This window comes from Anas platyrhynchos, chromosome 3 (genome assembly GCF_047663525.1).
Source record: "Anas platyrhynchos isolate ZD024472 breed Pekin duck chromosome 3, IASCAAS_PekinDuck_T2T, whole genome shotgun sequence".
Classification (NCBI taxonomy): domain Eukaryota; kingdom Metazoa; phylum Chordata; class Aves; order Anseriformes; family Anatidae; genus Anas; species Anas platyrhynchos.
In genome coordinates this window covers 57,161,504-57,177,812 of record NC_092589.1, presented here as the reverse complement: position 1 = coordinate 57,177,812, position 16,309 = coordinate 57,161,504, and the positions used below count along the sequence as shown (strand labels likewise).

General features: G+C 40.9%; 1 protein-coding gene across 8 annotated transcripts in view; it reads right to left on the bottom strand.

The window, feature by feature from the left end:
• Nucleotides 1-16,309, bottom strand: part of SYNJ2 (synaptojanin 2) — a 70,120-nt gene that overhangs the window by 11,088 nt on the left and 42,723 nt on the right. For all 8 annotated transcript variants that reach the window (XM_072035947.1, XM_038177450.2, XM_038177451.2 and 5 more), the window contains 12 exons: nt 16,046-16,127; nt 15,678-15,827; nt 15,409-15,574; nt 14,625-14,816; nt 12,208-12,292; nt 11,427-11,567; nt 8,659-8,851; nt 6,899-7,057; nt 6,497-6,653; nt 4,332-4,449; nt 2,311-2,529; nt 1,091-1,169 (listed from right to left, as the gene is read on the bottom strand). In XM_072035947.1, the coding sequence (XP_071892048.1) occupies nt 1,091-1,169; nt 2,311-2,529; nt 4,332-4,449; nt 6,497-6,653; nt 6,899-7,057; nt 8,659-8,851; nt 11,427-11,567; nt 12,208-12,292; nt 14,625-14,816; nt 15,409-15,574; nt 15,678-15,827; nt 16,046-16,127 (1,741 nt within the window). The remainder of the gene's footprint in view (nt 1-1,090; nt 1,170-2,310; nt 2,530-4,331; nt 4,450-6,496; nt 6,654-6,898; nt 7,058-8,658; nt 8,852-11,426; nt 11,568-12,207; nt 12,293-14,624; nt 14,817-15,408; nt 15,575-15,677; nt 15,828-16,045; nt 16,128-16,309) is intronic.

Sequence of the window (16,309 nt, the reverse complement as noted above, 5' to 3'; positions counted from 1 at the left end):
GCACACTTCCTACCCCTATAACCAAGTTTTCAGACTGTAATAACAATATTCTTGAAAGAAAATTAGCTTCAAAGCTCAAAAGCCGTGCTGCTGCATTAGGGAATTACTTGAGAAATAGGTGAAACATCAGCTATCATCAAAATGATACTGTGATAGTAATAATGGTGTGGGAGGCTTCCATTTCTGAGTTGGTAGCTTTGAAACACACAGAAACTTGCTGCCTGCTCCAATCTGTAAGGAGAGACTCTCCTCAGAAATCCCAGATATGATGGTTTGTGTATATGTAAAGTATATTATTGAACAGATTAAGATTGTAGCATCTTATATCTGTTGCTTCACGACATTTTGGGGTAAGGTGTATCCAAAACAGCAGCTTTGGCAGCCACATTCATTTGGAAAGTTCCTGTCTCAGGTTCTGAGTCTCTTGACACGTTTTACACGTACAACTGTGTTTGATTCTGTGCTACAGATTAACTGATTAAATGGGCCCAATTCAAAGATGAAACTCCAAATATGAAAGAAGAACAAAGGGTTAAATCCTTTACTTCAGTGTTAAGTTTACAGTGCAGCCCCACACACAGGCAGCATGAATGAGGGGGCTGATGAATTGTAGTGTCTGTGTGTGGGAAGGAAGAGCAGGGGCCGACAAGGTAAACGCTTACAGCTAGTGCTGAGTTTACCGTGGAGGGCAATGAATCACCTCGTTCCAGCTTGGGAGAAGTTTATTTCGTACACTTAAGAGAAACAAAAATCTCTAAACAATAATCGTGAGGATGCTTTGGCAACAGTATCGAGTCACATAACCTCTAGAGAACTGCTTCAAGTGCCAAAACAGCGACCAAGTCCATGTATTCTGCAGTGTTATCACAGCCCAGTTCCTAAGCACTGCTTGCGAGCTCCAAGAAAAGTCATTTCCTGCCCTCCTGAAATAAATATTTCATTAAAAGCCTCAGCAGCTGTGAAAGCTAAGGACTTTGTAAGCACTATGCTTCTTTAAAATAACGTCACTCGATTTAGCTAGAAACTATCTCATTCTAGGTAACCACTTCTGAGAAATCTTGTAGGAAATTACGATTTGAGGTGGTCTTACCTTGACACCATCTATATCCATAACACGAAGCGCTGACTGGCTGTCCTCAAACGTCACCAGCATTTGACCTCCACTGATCCTAGTAAAAAAAAGGCAGAGGAGAGTAAACAGCACATTTCACTTCACAAGTGAAAGCCTTAAATGCAACCACAGTACAGTGATTTCTTTGGTTTTCACTGTGTTTTATTCACAATTTTTTTAAGGAAGAGCAAGTGACCTGTGAATTCCAGCTGAGCTCTTCCTCTTCCCCCATCCTCTCCTGTGTGACCCCAGCATCACGCCCTTTACCAGGTTGTCCCTGAAGCAGCAGTGCTAACACCTCAGCAGATATTGATAGAATATCTAGGCTGCTAACCATACTCCCTCTGTACTACCTTCCTTGGCTCTGCATCTCTCTCACTTCAGAGAGCATGCAGTGTCCCCAAGGATTAGTATCCCATCAAGCTGTCAAGCAATTTAAAACAAAAACAGAAACCAAAGAATCTGCTTTTCTTGCTCCATTCCTTCATAAGCAAGTAGTGCTGCTGTTCCTGTGAGGCTGCTTTTGGACCCTCAACTTACATTTAGTACTTCATAATACCCAATGGTCATCATTTATCAATAAGTGGGTTTTGTTTTCCAGGTTACCTTTCAGATCTTGTCCAGCTTTGCCTGTGTATCTCAAAAATATAAGTCCTATAACTATGCTGGAGCCCTGTACTGAATCAACCAGAACGAAACTAAACTGCTCTGCGGTGTTCTGTAGGATGAGGCATCCTCCATACTCTTCAAAAAACAACCCAAAACAGGCAAAACAACCCCCAGAAGAAATGAGAGCCAGCCAGGAAATCCTAGTGAGCGTGAAAGAGTGCTGGAAGGCAGCAGACCTCTTCAGGGGAAGTGAAGCAAGGCCAGCAGAAGCAGTGCCCGTAAATGAGGCCTGAGTCTAAAGGTGATGACTCACATCAAAGCCTCTGCTTTGCAGTGCTATAGTGAATAAAGTTCTCTTCCATTCAGACAGGAGTGCTGGTATGCTGGTAGACTTTTTTTTTAATGGGATGATGAGAGGTAAAAGATACTCAAAACATGTGTGTTTAATTTCTAATGAATAATTCAACACACAGTAAAGGAATTCCACATACTACTTTCTAATGCAAAATTAATTCTGTTGGGACAAAAAGGGAATTGCTGGTCTGTGTTTTTGAACGATGATGATATGCCATCTCAGATCCCACATTTACCTGACCAGAACAATAGTGCCATAATCCTCAAACATTTGCATGAGCTCTGTACGCAAATCCTCAGGAAAATCGTTTTTCTCTTCCGGCGTTGGTGACAGCAGATTTACCACTACTGTGGCATCCAGCGGTCCCTGGAAAGATGACACTTCCTGGAAAACACTCTCACGAGCAGCTTGATTAACCTCCTGAACTTCCACTTCTACAATAGCTAGCACAGGCCTATATGAAACAAAGGAAAATGTTTATTTAAAATTAACATCACCCAATAGGAGATGCTTAAATAACATTAAAAACAATGTTAAACTGTAGGACATGCAAAAATTTGGTTGTGTGAAGGACAAGCATTATATAGTTTAACTCTATGTATCTGTGCTCATTTTTAACTCCACAATGTCAAAGTTCATTACAAATATCTAATTAAGCCTGGTATACCTTAGAAGGAAGCAATTATTGTTTATCTTCTACACAGAAAGAGAGGCAGAACAAATTACTTAAGGTCTGACAGCAAGAAAGCACTGCAGCTGGCAATACGGTCCAGAAGTATGGAGTCTGATGGACTGTTTCATTTTTCCTGCAGCAAAAAACCATGCCTCGAGTACAATTAATTATATTCACCAGTCCTGCACAAGCTGAGTGTAACAGTAAGGACACACTACAGACAAATTCAAGTAACAATTGTCTGTAGCACTTCTGTGTAACTCCTAGACAAAAAATATCAGGATATTTTGCTCATTCTTAAACAGATGTTTCCCAAAGCACCTGCAGAACAGGAAGGCAATGCATTATTTTCTGCTAGACATGGCCACATAAAGATGTCTGTCTTCCAAAATCTAAGGACAAAATTCTTTGTGTGTATAATATGGGAGTAGAGTAGAGTAGAGTAGAGTTCAGTTGGAAGGGACTTTCAACTGCCTGATCACTTCAGGGCTTACCAGAAGTTAAAGCAGATTATTGAGGGCATCATCCAAATGCCTCTTGAGTACTGCCAGGAATAGGGCAACCACCACCTCAGTAGGAAGCCTGTTCGTGTTTGACAACCCTCACTGTAAAGAAATTTTCCCTTATATCTGGTCTGAACCTCCTCTGGCTCAGCTTTACACCATTCATTATTAAAAAAAAAAAAAAAAAAGTACATAGGAAAGTTAGCTATTTCTACAAACACAGTGAATCACAGTGCATTTCCATATGTCACAAAGATGTAGCTGAGCCTTTTTCTTCCAGCACAAACCTTGGGAAAACAAACCTGCTGACTGTAATTAAAAAGCACTTTTTGCGGTCAAGTTTGCTGAGATAGAAAACCAATGTACAAGAGCCGTGTTTCACAGATTGCATCCTCAGGGTCCTATATAATGAGAGCAGCAGTTCCACCGTGCTTTGCCGAACACAGCAATGTCAAAGCCTTGACACCAAGAAATTGATTGCGAGAGGCGTGTTCTTTCACTGCTGGAGGAATACAGAACAGCCCTCGCATGCAGGAGCGCCATGAGGAGCACAGAGCTGGTTACGGTTGGTCACCGAGCACTGCTGGGAGGAACAATATCGCAGGACTTCCAGAGGGCTAGAAGGGCCATGACAAAGATTATTCTGAACACTAGGGCACTTGCAAGGTGTATTTATTTGAGAATTTGTTTCACAGAAGTGAAGAAGTAGCAAGTTTACCAAAGAAAGGTCATTCATATCCCTAAAGAGAAGCTAATGAGATACGGACCAACCAGAGGCACTGGTCTTTGTTTTCACCTCCTTCTGCAACCTCCATTTCTAAGGGAAGACCAGAAGCTTAACACTACTACTCTGTTGCTGCAACTTATCCAACCCTTGCTGAGATCAGAGCAGAAATAAATACAGAACCACAGATACTCCACTACGGTAAAAAAAACACCAAAAGAAAAGTCCAAGCAAACAGGACAGTGAACAGATAATAAGCATGTTAGAATCAGACTCCATCCCTCACTCTGAAGGTACTATTGGGTAGGACACACTCCAACCTTGGGACACTTCTGATTATTTGCTTAGGGCTTTACCTGTGGTCAGAGGCTTGTAGCTCCGCTCTCCCATAGTACATCAAGGCTCCAGGGGTCCACGTGTGCCTGACTTTGGTATCTGCACTCAGATCACTGTCTAGAAGATTGATCTCTCCAGCTGTGCAGCACAAAACAGAATTTCAAACACACTTAAAGCTGTTTTTACTAACAGTGAAGAGATATTTTATTAGGAAGCACTTTGTATACCCTAGCAGTGGGAGGTATGTTTTTTGTTGTTGTGTTTTTGTTTTTGTTTTTTTACCCTAGTTGTTCCAGCGTATGCCATTCAAAGAAGAGCTTGTATCCCAAAAGATTTATAAGTTAGGAAATAGAAAACAAAATACAGAAAGGACAAGGAGTATAAAATAGACAGGTGATCACTAGATTAAGACACTTGCAAAATGGTAATCTGAACGCCCCTCAGTCAATTACCTGCACAATTGGGGTCATATCAGTATTTTTCCTCCTGGCCTCTTACTGAGCATGGAAACAGACACGGTATTTGTGAAACATGCTGCATACCTGAACAGTACACAAGCAGTGAAGAAAAAAGGAAAAAGCAACCTCATGCAAATCCAAACTAAAAATACTTTCTTTGCAATGCACTAAGGTGACAGCAAGTGCTCCAGACATTATGCTGCAGTGAGGTATTACACTGCTGTCAATGACAATAAAAGGTTTTAGGTCACTGTTTGGGCTAATGGATAACTGTATTTCTTGCCTGAGGAGTTGAAAATGAGTTAACGTGGAATATGGCATTTCTCCCTAATCACTCACATTGGGGCTGCACTTTCCTTTTAGAAAGCAAACAGTCCTCTAGCCTACAGCTAAAAAGAAAAAGAAAAAAAAAAGCAAGGGAAAAGAATTGGAGCTGAGAGGCAGAAGAGCTTTGCCACCAGCAGAAAGGAAAACTCTGGTGACAAACTGATTAGAAAACCCTAGCAGGGCTGGGCAGAGGGGTGAACGCTCATATCCCCACATGAGCTGCCTGCAGGAGGCTTACAAGCTCCAAAGCAAGGAACTTGCCCCCACTCCTACACGGAGTGGGCTCTTGCAGAGCAGCTGGATGGGTCCCACACTCTGTGTGCATTCCATTAACTGAAGTCCTCCCAGGGGCTGGTCTTGCCATGCAAAATAAAGAAAAAGCTTTGAAAATGCTGAAGGGTTTTCTTTCTCCTAAAATAAGAACAGCCTGCACAAGAGGGATGCTCACTTATTGTTTTAACTTTATTATGCCTCCTTACACCTCTATAAATGGTTTAAGCTCCTTGTTTTACTTTATTTTTCTTTCCTTAAATAAGTGTGAATAACTCTACATAATATCAACACGTATTCTCCATTTTGCTTTGTAGTTTTTATACTTAATTAGAAGTGCTTGTGGTATGACTTGGGTTACAGGCAGTAGCTCCCTGACACGTGAAAAAAAATCACATCTGCAGGCACAAACCAAATTACTTCTCCAGTGATAGCATTTTTAATATGAAGTTGTGCAGATTTTATAAATACTTGGACACAGATGTACCTATAGACTGAAAGAGCAGTTATGAAAACTGTCCCTGGACACACAAAGAAATACTTTCTCACTTTGCTATTGTATCTTCTGAATAAGAAATGAAAATTGTATATGGCACATCTGATGTGCTGGCCACATATGATCTCCAAGTACTTTATAAGCACTGATTAATGAAATCTCCCCCCACTCCAGAAACTAGCAGAAATGTTCCTAGGAGTTACCAAGGCATAAGAAGTTACAGAAAAGTGCTTACACAACTACTGAGGACAAGACAAACTATGAATCTAGCCTCTATAGCATGGGAACTTTATGTGGAGTAATAATTCTGTTGAAAAGCAACACAGTAATTTCTAGATTGCCACAGCTCAGTTGTTTTCAGTTCCTCAGCTAGCTCCTAGCACCTTTTCAATCTGTATCGTGAAGTCTTTGTTCACACACTCAAGAATGAAGGGCTCTCTATCTCTGCAAGTTATTCCAATGAAGCTGAAATAACAGCTGCTTTAATAAGGCCACAGCAATTTGACTAGGCCTAGGAGACACATCTGAAGACAGCTCTCAAAGCCCAGAGTTCACAAACGCCCTCTTCCTTACATGGCTTCTGGACGAAAATTGAATTATTTTCAAATAAGGAAGGAGAAAAGACCCTACACACCTGTTTTTTCAAAAGGCAGTTTCTTTCTCCACCAAAGAACTCGGTCAGTCCAGGCTGGGGTTCTGCACTTATCACTTGTATCGTAAGCCTCTGAGCCAACGTCGTATTTATATGTTGGTCCAAAATTGATAGTCCCTTCATGGAAGTCTTTAAAAATCTATGAAGAGAAATAACATCTCTTTGATTAAGTCACAGATGAGGTAGGTGACATCGTAATCTATCAATTTCCTTGTGAACAAACAACATCCTGACTTTTAAACAAATGGCTACATTCATGTACTATAAACGAATGTCTGAAAATGTGTCTTTTTCTTTCTCTCATGGAATTAGAACAAGCCAACATGCAGGTATTCAAAAAAATAACAACTTTAAAACATAAGCAAATGAGACGTGCTGCCTTACTTTTCCACTGGATTTTTGCTGTTGCAGTTGATCAAATTCCAGAAGCGTTTTCCAATCTTGACGTTTGAGAAAATAAAAGACTTCCTCGTATGTCAGATCAATGCGATAGTTAAAATCACCACACCAGAAGACATAGTCGTGTGAGAACACATTCCGTCCCTAGTTTATAGTTAAATAACATGGTTAATGTTATTTATGTTAAATCACGTTCAAGAAAAACAATTTTTAAAGTGAAATGTACAACTCAGTCTCTCTGGATTACTACAAACTGAACCACATACTTACCATATTCTACGTATTAAAATTCGTCTCAGAAAGGACTAGTTACTTCACTTTTGCATCCTACTGAGATGACTTTTGTAAACAAGAGTATCAGATTCTGCCCCCTGTTTTCTGAAGGTATGTCTAAACTGGGACATCAGTTTTAAATTCACAGTTTAGCTATCATGAATATACATAAAAAAATCTGTTTGTTTTCCTAGCACATTTCACATGTATATATTTATTTATTCTAAATAAAACACAAAATGTGCTTGCTACATGGACCAAGGCACATTCAGCAACAAAGATCTTAATTAAAAACAAACTCCAAATTTGATCTTAGGTGCACATGCCATAGTTTTGAAAATGTACTAGAATAAAGTATTAATAAAAATTCACTCCAGTCCTAAGTTTACCATCCAGTCATTTTCTTTCAATCTATAAACCTCCTAAAACCCAGGGATTCCTAAAGGAAACGTTTCAGAGCTGTAGCTGTCATAGCACTAGAGGGCACTCTTTATATGTATTATACACACGAGGTACATTTAGCTACTGTAAGGGCAGAGGACATAAAACAGTTAATGAGGGATTACAAGGAAAAACTACCATAAGCACAACTTTATGACCATGTAGAACAGATATTCTATGCAGGACTTCCAAACTGTCAGTATTGTTTCTTACATAAAACACAACTAATTAATATGCTGCATGTGCCAGGTCTCTAAACCTTGCAAACCACAGGGAGTTAAAATTTTATGCTTTGCAACCTAAACGCCCTTCTCTGCTGACTACCCAGAATACACAAACTGGTCCACTCCCTCCCAGGTTTAGGACCTCTCCCAAGGGGTCTAGAAAAAACACTGTGGAAATGATAGTAACCAACATTAAGGGAGGCAAAGAAGCACATCCCATGGGTTAATTGATGGCCTGAGGAGGTAAGTGTGAAATAAAACACTAGAGTCATCGATTTGACACCATTCAGAGGAAAAAGTATTCATACAGACCAATAGTGTCTACTTGCCACACTGAGAAATGCCAGCAGTTCCTTGACAGTGACACACTCCAGAGGACGAAATGAAGAGAATGGAGCGTACCCCTGTCAGTGACCCAGAACTGATACACCATACCCAAGCAGGAGCAGCTAAAGCACCGATGCACTGAGCTGCACGGATGGTCTGTTAGGAACTCCTACTAACTAGTGCCAGCAAGAGCTCCCAATACCAGGCTCTCTGCCTCTACCAGGCACCTAGATATCATCCACGAGGCCTTACGGATGTCAGTTAAGCCTCACTGTCCTGAAAGATCATCTTGAAAACTCTCCAAAGGCCAGGACCTTCCAAGCACTGCAGCACCTGAGTTTTTTGAAAGGTGTAAAACTTTTGTAAAGGGAGTGCCATATTGGGTGCTAAGACAGCAAAGACAGCATAAGACCAACATTCACAATGTAAGGATACAGCCTTTACCTCCCATGTTTTCTGCATATGTACACCGACTCTTACCATTGGGAAGCTGAGTTTCTGCGTGATTTCTTTATAGTCTTCATTCCTCTCCTTCACTTGAGTCTGCCCAGCAGTTAAGTGACTGCATATAAAGCAGAAACTGGTACTGTAGAACTGAAAACGAATGCTCACTGCCCCTTTATTTCCAGCCTTTCCTCCCATTCCTGTCTTCACAGTGTCTATTGCCACATCCCTGTATAAAAAAGGGAGGGAGAGAGAGAGAGAGAGAGGGAGGAGAGGAGAGTAAATGGCTGCAGGGACAAACATTCAATTAACTTTTACTACAACAGCACTACAACAGCAAGTTAAAGCCTGTACACAGTACCATGTCCCTTCCCTCCAAGAACTGATAGCTGAACGGAAAGCTCTCTGATGTTTGGCACAACTTTCAGACTGTGATGTTTTTTGATGATGTTCATGTACTTAAGTTTCAAATGAAGTATAATATAATAGCCTAGAAATAAAACTACTTGAAATTATATTACCCAACCCTCTTCTCAAACAATACAGCAAAATATTATTTCTGAAATTGTGGGTTGGAACTTCTGCAGGATATACATTTCAAGATTATCTTTATCAGGATCTTAATGACATCAACTAATTTTGCCATTACATACCCCTTTACAATTTTGACCAGGTGGGAATCAATTTTCAGACAGTTAGCAATTCAACTGGTGTACCTATGTGTTGAAACCCAACTTTACAGCTGGTGCCACATTTTTCAGTCAATTAAAAAGCAGCAGATCATAACCCATAATTTGCTAAATCAGATACAATAAAATCAGTGATTATTGGATACAACTGTTTATACCTAACTCCTAAGATGAGTTCTGTTTTGATGACAAATTGCTTAGGTCTTCCACGTTGCTAATTACATAGTACTTCACTGTCATGATTAGCATACACTTAGACTCTTTACTGGAGAAAGGTGACCTGCTTGGCAAAGCAGGCCACCTGCTTGTAGGATAATTTCTCTCAGATAGACAGCCTACTTGAAGAATAAACCATGCATGTCTGATCAGATAAGCAAATGATGAGATCACAGTTGTAAATCAACCCCAGCACCATGTATACGTTATTCCCATTGAGAAAATTTTACTTTCCAGATAGAAGTCAAGTAGCTCTAGACTAGAGTATTACTGGCTTTAAGCAAGGGGCAGGGGGAAAAACCCTAAGTCATTGCTGTCAGGCATTGATTGATGATTGAATGATGCAAGATGTTACAGGCTCTCTTTGTGCTTTCTTTGTTTTCATCTTTTTCCCCCCATCTTTTGTATCTCTTTTCCCTGTCTTTTCTACCCTCCTTTCTCTTTTTCCTCTTTATTTTCCTGTCTTTCCTGACTGCAGAAAACCACCAGAAGACACCCTCAGGGAGGGTAAAGAGGACCATGAAGATTTTCTATGAAAAGTTGGGTTTCGAGTGCTCTGGAAGAAGCAAGTGTTCAGTCTTTTCACTCTAAGGAGTTCAGTTCTCCCTTCCTGCTGCCTGCCTATCCAATTGCTGACTGATATTTATCTGACTTCCATTCATGGCAAAGGTTATGTTGAGATAACCCACTGTACGTTCAATGGCTTGTATCTCCCCCGTCCTTTCAGTGCTGTATAAACTCCTGCCATTCTCGCATTTTATTTCTCTACTCTCCAACTTCTGCCTGAATCTCTTCAATCTCTGTAAGTACAGAAGCTTTTTTTTTTTTTTTTTGCACTTTTGATCATTTTTGTTTTCCTTTTCCAGACATGAAAGAGCTACAGAACCACACAGGTTAGGTTTGTTTACACTCACAATGTAGCAATTGAAGAAATTTGAAGAAATTGAAGAAATATAACTGTGAACGCAGCCATGCAAGACCATTAGGTTTACCAGGACAGCATTACCCTACCTAGCCTACAGCAAGCACTTGCTGTTGCACAAGCTCTGCACTGATCTTTTCTGTAGATATGAGATTAGTGGGAAGAGAAGGCATCTCTTGAAATTTTAATCACAAAATGCAGTGCTCCTAATGTGGAATGGAAAACGCTGTTTAGATCACTCTAGACTTCAGGACAGATAGATGCCTTAGGACAGATCTGGCTAATTACTCATTTCCTACCAATTCTCAGTTAGTGAATAATTCTTGCCCATGGCAAAGGCATTTTATGCACAAATCCCTGTGGCTTTGTATTCTTACCTTTCCTCTTCAATAAAAATGAGAATCTTCTAGGGGCAAGAGGAGTTTGGTCAGGCTCCAGGGACATCAGTGCTAGCAAGCTGAGGACAAGCATCTCTGCACCCTTCTAAGTAGGCACACAGTTCCGTTTCATGTGAACTCTGGTAGAGACAAACCCTTAATGGGCTCTTGTAGCTCTCAATTCTGTAACATGTCAGTGGGCAAAATTAGCTCTCTCCCTTCACCGCCTCTTTCCACCTTTTCCATCATTCTTTTCAAGTCTGGAAGCAGACTTGTTTCTGCACAGAAGCAATAAGGAGAGGGCTAGAAAGTAAAAGCTTGCTCTTCAGGCAGAAACAGGCACGTGCCTTCACCTGATGCTCAGAACACTCTTGGGCTTACTGGGTCAGATCATTCTTTTCCCAAAGAAGATAGTAAACCCTAAGTGCACACCTAGAGCATGCCCAGCCAAACATGCTACCTGGAAACAAGTCTCTCCCACACTGGAATTTGGGTCTGTACAATTCTTGTCAAGCTGAAAAGTCACTCCTGCCCTCTTAGGCCAAATTGCAACAGCAGACATTAGTGAAGACGCAAACTTCATTAATTATTTTTTATTACCTGATGAAGGGGACATGAAAGGGCCGTACGAAGATGAAAAGACAAACACCAACAAGTTGTGCTGATGTCAGCTGAATGTAGCGATGAGTCCTGGAAATTGCCTTTTGAAGCTGTTCTCCCCACATCTTTTTGTTCGTTGTACTGGAACAAACAAAAAATCATTTAATGGAATCAAAAGAAACCACGTACAATCAATGAAATGAGCAGATTAACTGTACTTTAGGTTTTACAGACAACCCATTAGGCTCTACACATGCTGACTCCAGAGCTGGAAGTGCTGTAGGATGTATGTCAGAGACAGCTGATGGATCACAACCTACTGTATATGCTGGCATGCCAAGCTCAGGCTTTGCCTTTAGCTCCTTGAGCAATAGTTTTCACAAATACAATTAGCCACAGGGACATTTTGTTCATTTTAGAATTCCCACACGAATGTCAATTATGTTTAGAGTCACCAAGCACATTTTTCCAATACTAGACAGGGGGTTAAGGGCAAGTGTTAAAACAATGTCAAACATCAGAATCCTTCTCTGCCAACGCAAAGATTTAAAAGACTTAAAAACCAGCGCGTCCTACTATATGGAGGCTGAAATAGCACTTCCAGCACAGTCCCAGTGCCATTTGTTAAACATATTTCTAGCTATGATAACATGCAACAGACTTGGAAGGAAGTATTCTGTGTACCTGACCAGACAAAGCACAACTCTGGAGGCTTTTGTTGGATGGTTCTTTTGAAGGACAGGGGGCTTTTTTTTTTTCTTTTTTTTTTTTTTAAACCTACCTGGCATTCACAATATTCCCTGCACTTAATTCAACCATCTCTTCAAATCCCACTGCAAATATGTCAGGAGGGCTGCTCTCATCATCTGTTGAGAAGGGGGAAACGTCACACAAGAGTTACTATTTTGTTGTTTCTTCTAATGACTTGTTTTCTAATTTCTGTCAGAGATCATTCCTGTAGTTCTATCTTGTGTATTCCCTGCCAAGCTTATACATATTCATTGCTCCTTTAATCTAATCTCACAAACAACCCCTGCAGTTCCTCTGAATTTTTTTTCCTGCCTTTCTCCCACCAGTTGGTCTCCATCTCTCTCTCGCAGGAAGCGGTTCAGAACAGAGCATTATATTGTAGCAGTGTTAAGACGAGAAAATATTCACTGTTCTTTCTCCCTCACCCTACACGTACCAAAGACCCAACATCTCACCACCCACCATTTTTCACCCACTTTTCACCTAACTTACTTATCCTTTTCCTTTTCTTTTTTGACACTGATTCCTAAGTAACTGAACTTACTGCCCATGCCCCAGTATGTCCCTTCCCTCTCAATGTATTTAGTAAATTTATCTGTGATTTTAAGGAAGCCTTCAAAGTTTCTCCTTATTTTCCTGGGTTAGGTCACTCTAGAGAACAGTCTCTGCCTTCCCTGGCCCAAACGTGTGGATATTGCCACGTAAAACACCAAAGATGAAATGCTCTCATATAATAGTATGAAGCATATCTGTTGACACATCAGGTCTGTCCATTGCTTGATGGGTTGTGGGATGTTTTGTTTCGTTTAGATTTTGTTTGTTTAAACAGCCATACGCCCAAGATAACAGTAACTTAATTCAACATGAACACGTGAATGGTAGAAAACCATAGGAACTGAAGTCAGACCAGCCTCAGAAAATAAGAACTGAAAGAGAAGTATAATATACGACTACTCTGTACAGGTACGAGTGTCAAACTAGCAGATGCCAGCTAGCCTTGCTTATTGGCTTAACACTGGCTTAATGTAACACTGTCACATTAACTACTTACTTCCCATTAGTAATTTTGGGCATCTGTTTGTGAACACTTAACTATTTATGCATGAATTGCATTGACATTACCACGAATGCAACCATTTGCACAGTCATACCCTAACTCTGCCTTCTTAGCTTCAGATAAAGACCAAGGAGATATTATTCTGAGGGCGCTTAAGTACATAGCTCCTACTCAAAACAAAGAACCCAGGATGGAGAAATTAAGGAATAAAAAAGACCACAGGATGAAAAATAAGCAGATACACCCCATGATGGCATGAAAGAGATCTCTGAATTCTGACCTGCTGTAGGTTCAAAACAAGATCACCTAGCATAGACCCACAAATTGTTCTGACTGTAAGCAGCCCTCCACACACCACTCCACTGCAGAGGGAAGGCTGAACAAGTCCAAATGGAGCTGTCAACCCCTTAGGGTTGACAGAAAATGCCATCCAAGATGATGTCTTGACTTTCTAAGGACCAGCTGGTCCAATTTGGTGTCCCAACTTGCTGTTCCTATAAATGCAAGTATTTATTGTGCATTTTGACTTTGAAGTTGTTATATATGTTCATCTGATTTGTGTCAGTATGGAACATTTCTTCCCTTTCCTCCCAGTGTCCCAGTCTCCCCCTCATTACAGTCAAATTACCAAATCTTCAGAAATATTCCTCAAATCCATGAGCCTATTTGCTTTTGTTATTCTGAACTTTTATTTCGAACACTTACAGCCTTTTTTGTCTTCTTTGTGGTTGATTTAGCATTGCTATAGATGTGACTGTCCCTGTGAATGGCCTGTGACGAATGTTTTAACTACTTGTGAAGTGTCAATAAGAGAGCTATTTGTGTTTGTATGTTCTTTCTTTGAAGTCTCTGATGTCTGTTTCAGAACAACTGATAACAAATAGTGACTGTTATGGCTTCTGAATGGGACACTATGCAAGCCCCTAATATCTGGCCAGGTGGCCAGGAGATTAAGGAGAAGAAAAAAGAAGCTGAAAGACAGCTAGGAGACAAAACTTGCAGGGGACACTGTGTAAGCTTTTGACATGCTGCCAAGGAGTACAAAGGGGAAGGACAAGAAAAAACTTGGAGAGGAAGACTACGAGCCTTCAGCATGAAAGACCCCTAGAGACCCCCAGGGGGACCACCCGAGACTGATGCGCATGCTCCAGTAGGAGGGACTGGACCCCGGAAGCTAATTATAATAACCTATTATTTTTAGAAGTAGTAATGAATATGTATTAGTCTAGGAGCATAAAAATCAGCTGCTTGATGTAACTGGTGTGCATCCTGGTGGAGCAGAGACTTCCGGTACATGCAGCGCTGTTTGCTTACCTCTATTCCTTTAATAAATTATAAACTTTGATTATAATCCTATTTTGAAGACTGAGCCATTTATAACAATGTCTTACCCTGAAATTCAGAAACTCCGGAGAGCTTAGGAGAATCCAGCAGCCAGTCTGTCAGCTCGCTGGTACCAAGGATGTTGCTTCGAAACTGCTTCCCTCCGTTCACGTTCCAGGTCCCCATGGCAACACGAACACGCTTGAAGCTTGTGAATTCGAACTGACGCTCTGACATGGCCTTCAAAATACTTGGAGTTACTGATGGAAGAGGGGAGAGAGAAAAAGGGCATGTAAAACAAAAATGTGCTGCAAAAGGAAAGGAAGGATACAGCCAGCAGTGACATGTAAGTCACTGTGAAGTAATTACATTACCCTAGCGGCAACAACGCAAAAGCTAAAGACTGACTCCAGTGGCAATGGCAGTAACTCTAAGATAATTGGGGCTGATGCCATCAATTCCTCTTCTGGAAACCAGGCACCCTATCAAAGCAGTTGTATCTGTGAAAGGTGGGTCACTCACTTTCAGTATGTTTTCCAGCACTTCTTCCAGCAGTGACCTAACAAATTATTTTTCCTCCCTTAGCCTTATCAGTTTGGCCTACAGAGATTGAGCATGCCACAGCTTATGACTTAAATCCAAGCCGTAAGAAATTTAGAGCGGGGGTAAAGGTGAAGAGTAGCAGAGTCTCACATCACATCTTCAAAACTAGCACTGTCATGGCTCTCTAGCCTGGTCAGAAGTCCTTAAAGTAGTTTATTTTATTTTTATTTTCTCAAAAGGATGCAATTGCTTATATCTGACAGACAAAAACAGACACAAAGAAAACTGGAGGGTTTACACTGGCCTTACCCAGCAGTGCAGTGTGGTCCATAAGCATTTTGCCTTTGTCTGCATATTCCTCACTGAAGAAGTCACCCATGAGTAGCAGCTTGATGGCTTCCTGCTTTACTGCATCAAAAAAGTTTGACTGAATGGTACGAGACACAGACCGGGCTCCATCCTTGAGTTTCCCAACCTACATCAGACCAAGAGCAACAGCACAAGTGACAATGTAGAGTAAATCAGATGTTTTTCCTTACAGTCACTTCTGAGGAAACAGCTTTGCCATTTTTCTTTACCTTGTGCTTTCCCTCTAGGGCACGGCTGCCAGTAAACACTCTGCTCAGATTATGACCGTTGAGAGTCCACATTGCTTTGTACGATTCCACAAAGCGCTCAACTATAGATTTAGAGTTCAATCCCAGGCTCTCTAATTGAGTAAGCAGGACCTAGATTTGGTGCAGAAAAACAAAAACAAAACGTTTTTTTTTAATATGTTTTTGCTTTTTATTCTCAGTTTAAGTATTCCAGCCAACATCATTCTGTAACACAGAGCTGGCAAGAAAGACTTGTGTCACTGAGGCTTGTGCCCCCTTTCTTGTCTTCCCTGTGGAACTGACAACTTACACAGCATGGGGCATCAAGAAAGGTCCTGTGACAAACTCACCTCCAGTGCAACGAAGGACTGTACACTGTTAGTACGATCCAGGCAGTCCAAACAATTCATTCGAAAAGTCCCTGTCTGCAGACTTCAGTAACCAAACAAAAGAGGAGAGAGGGGAAAAAAAAAAAAAGGTATATTTTTAAAAATAGCATCTAATCACGAGTTGATTGAACAAGATCATCAAGTGTTCAGCCTGATTATTCCCACCCACAATTTCACAGTGCAAGCACAGTGTATTCCATTACATATCTTGACTACGTCTGCAAC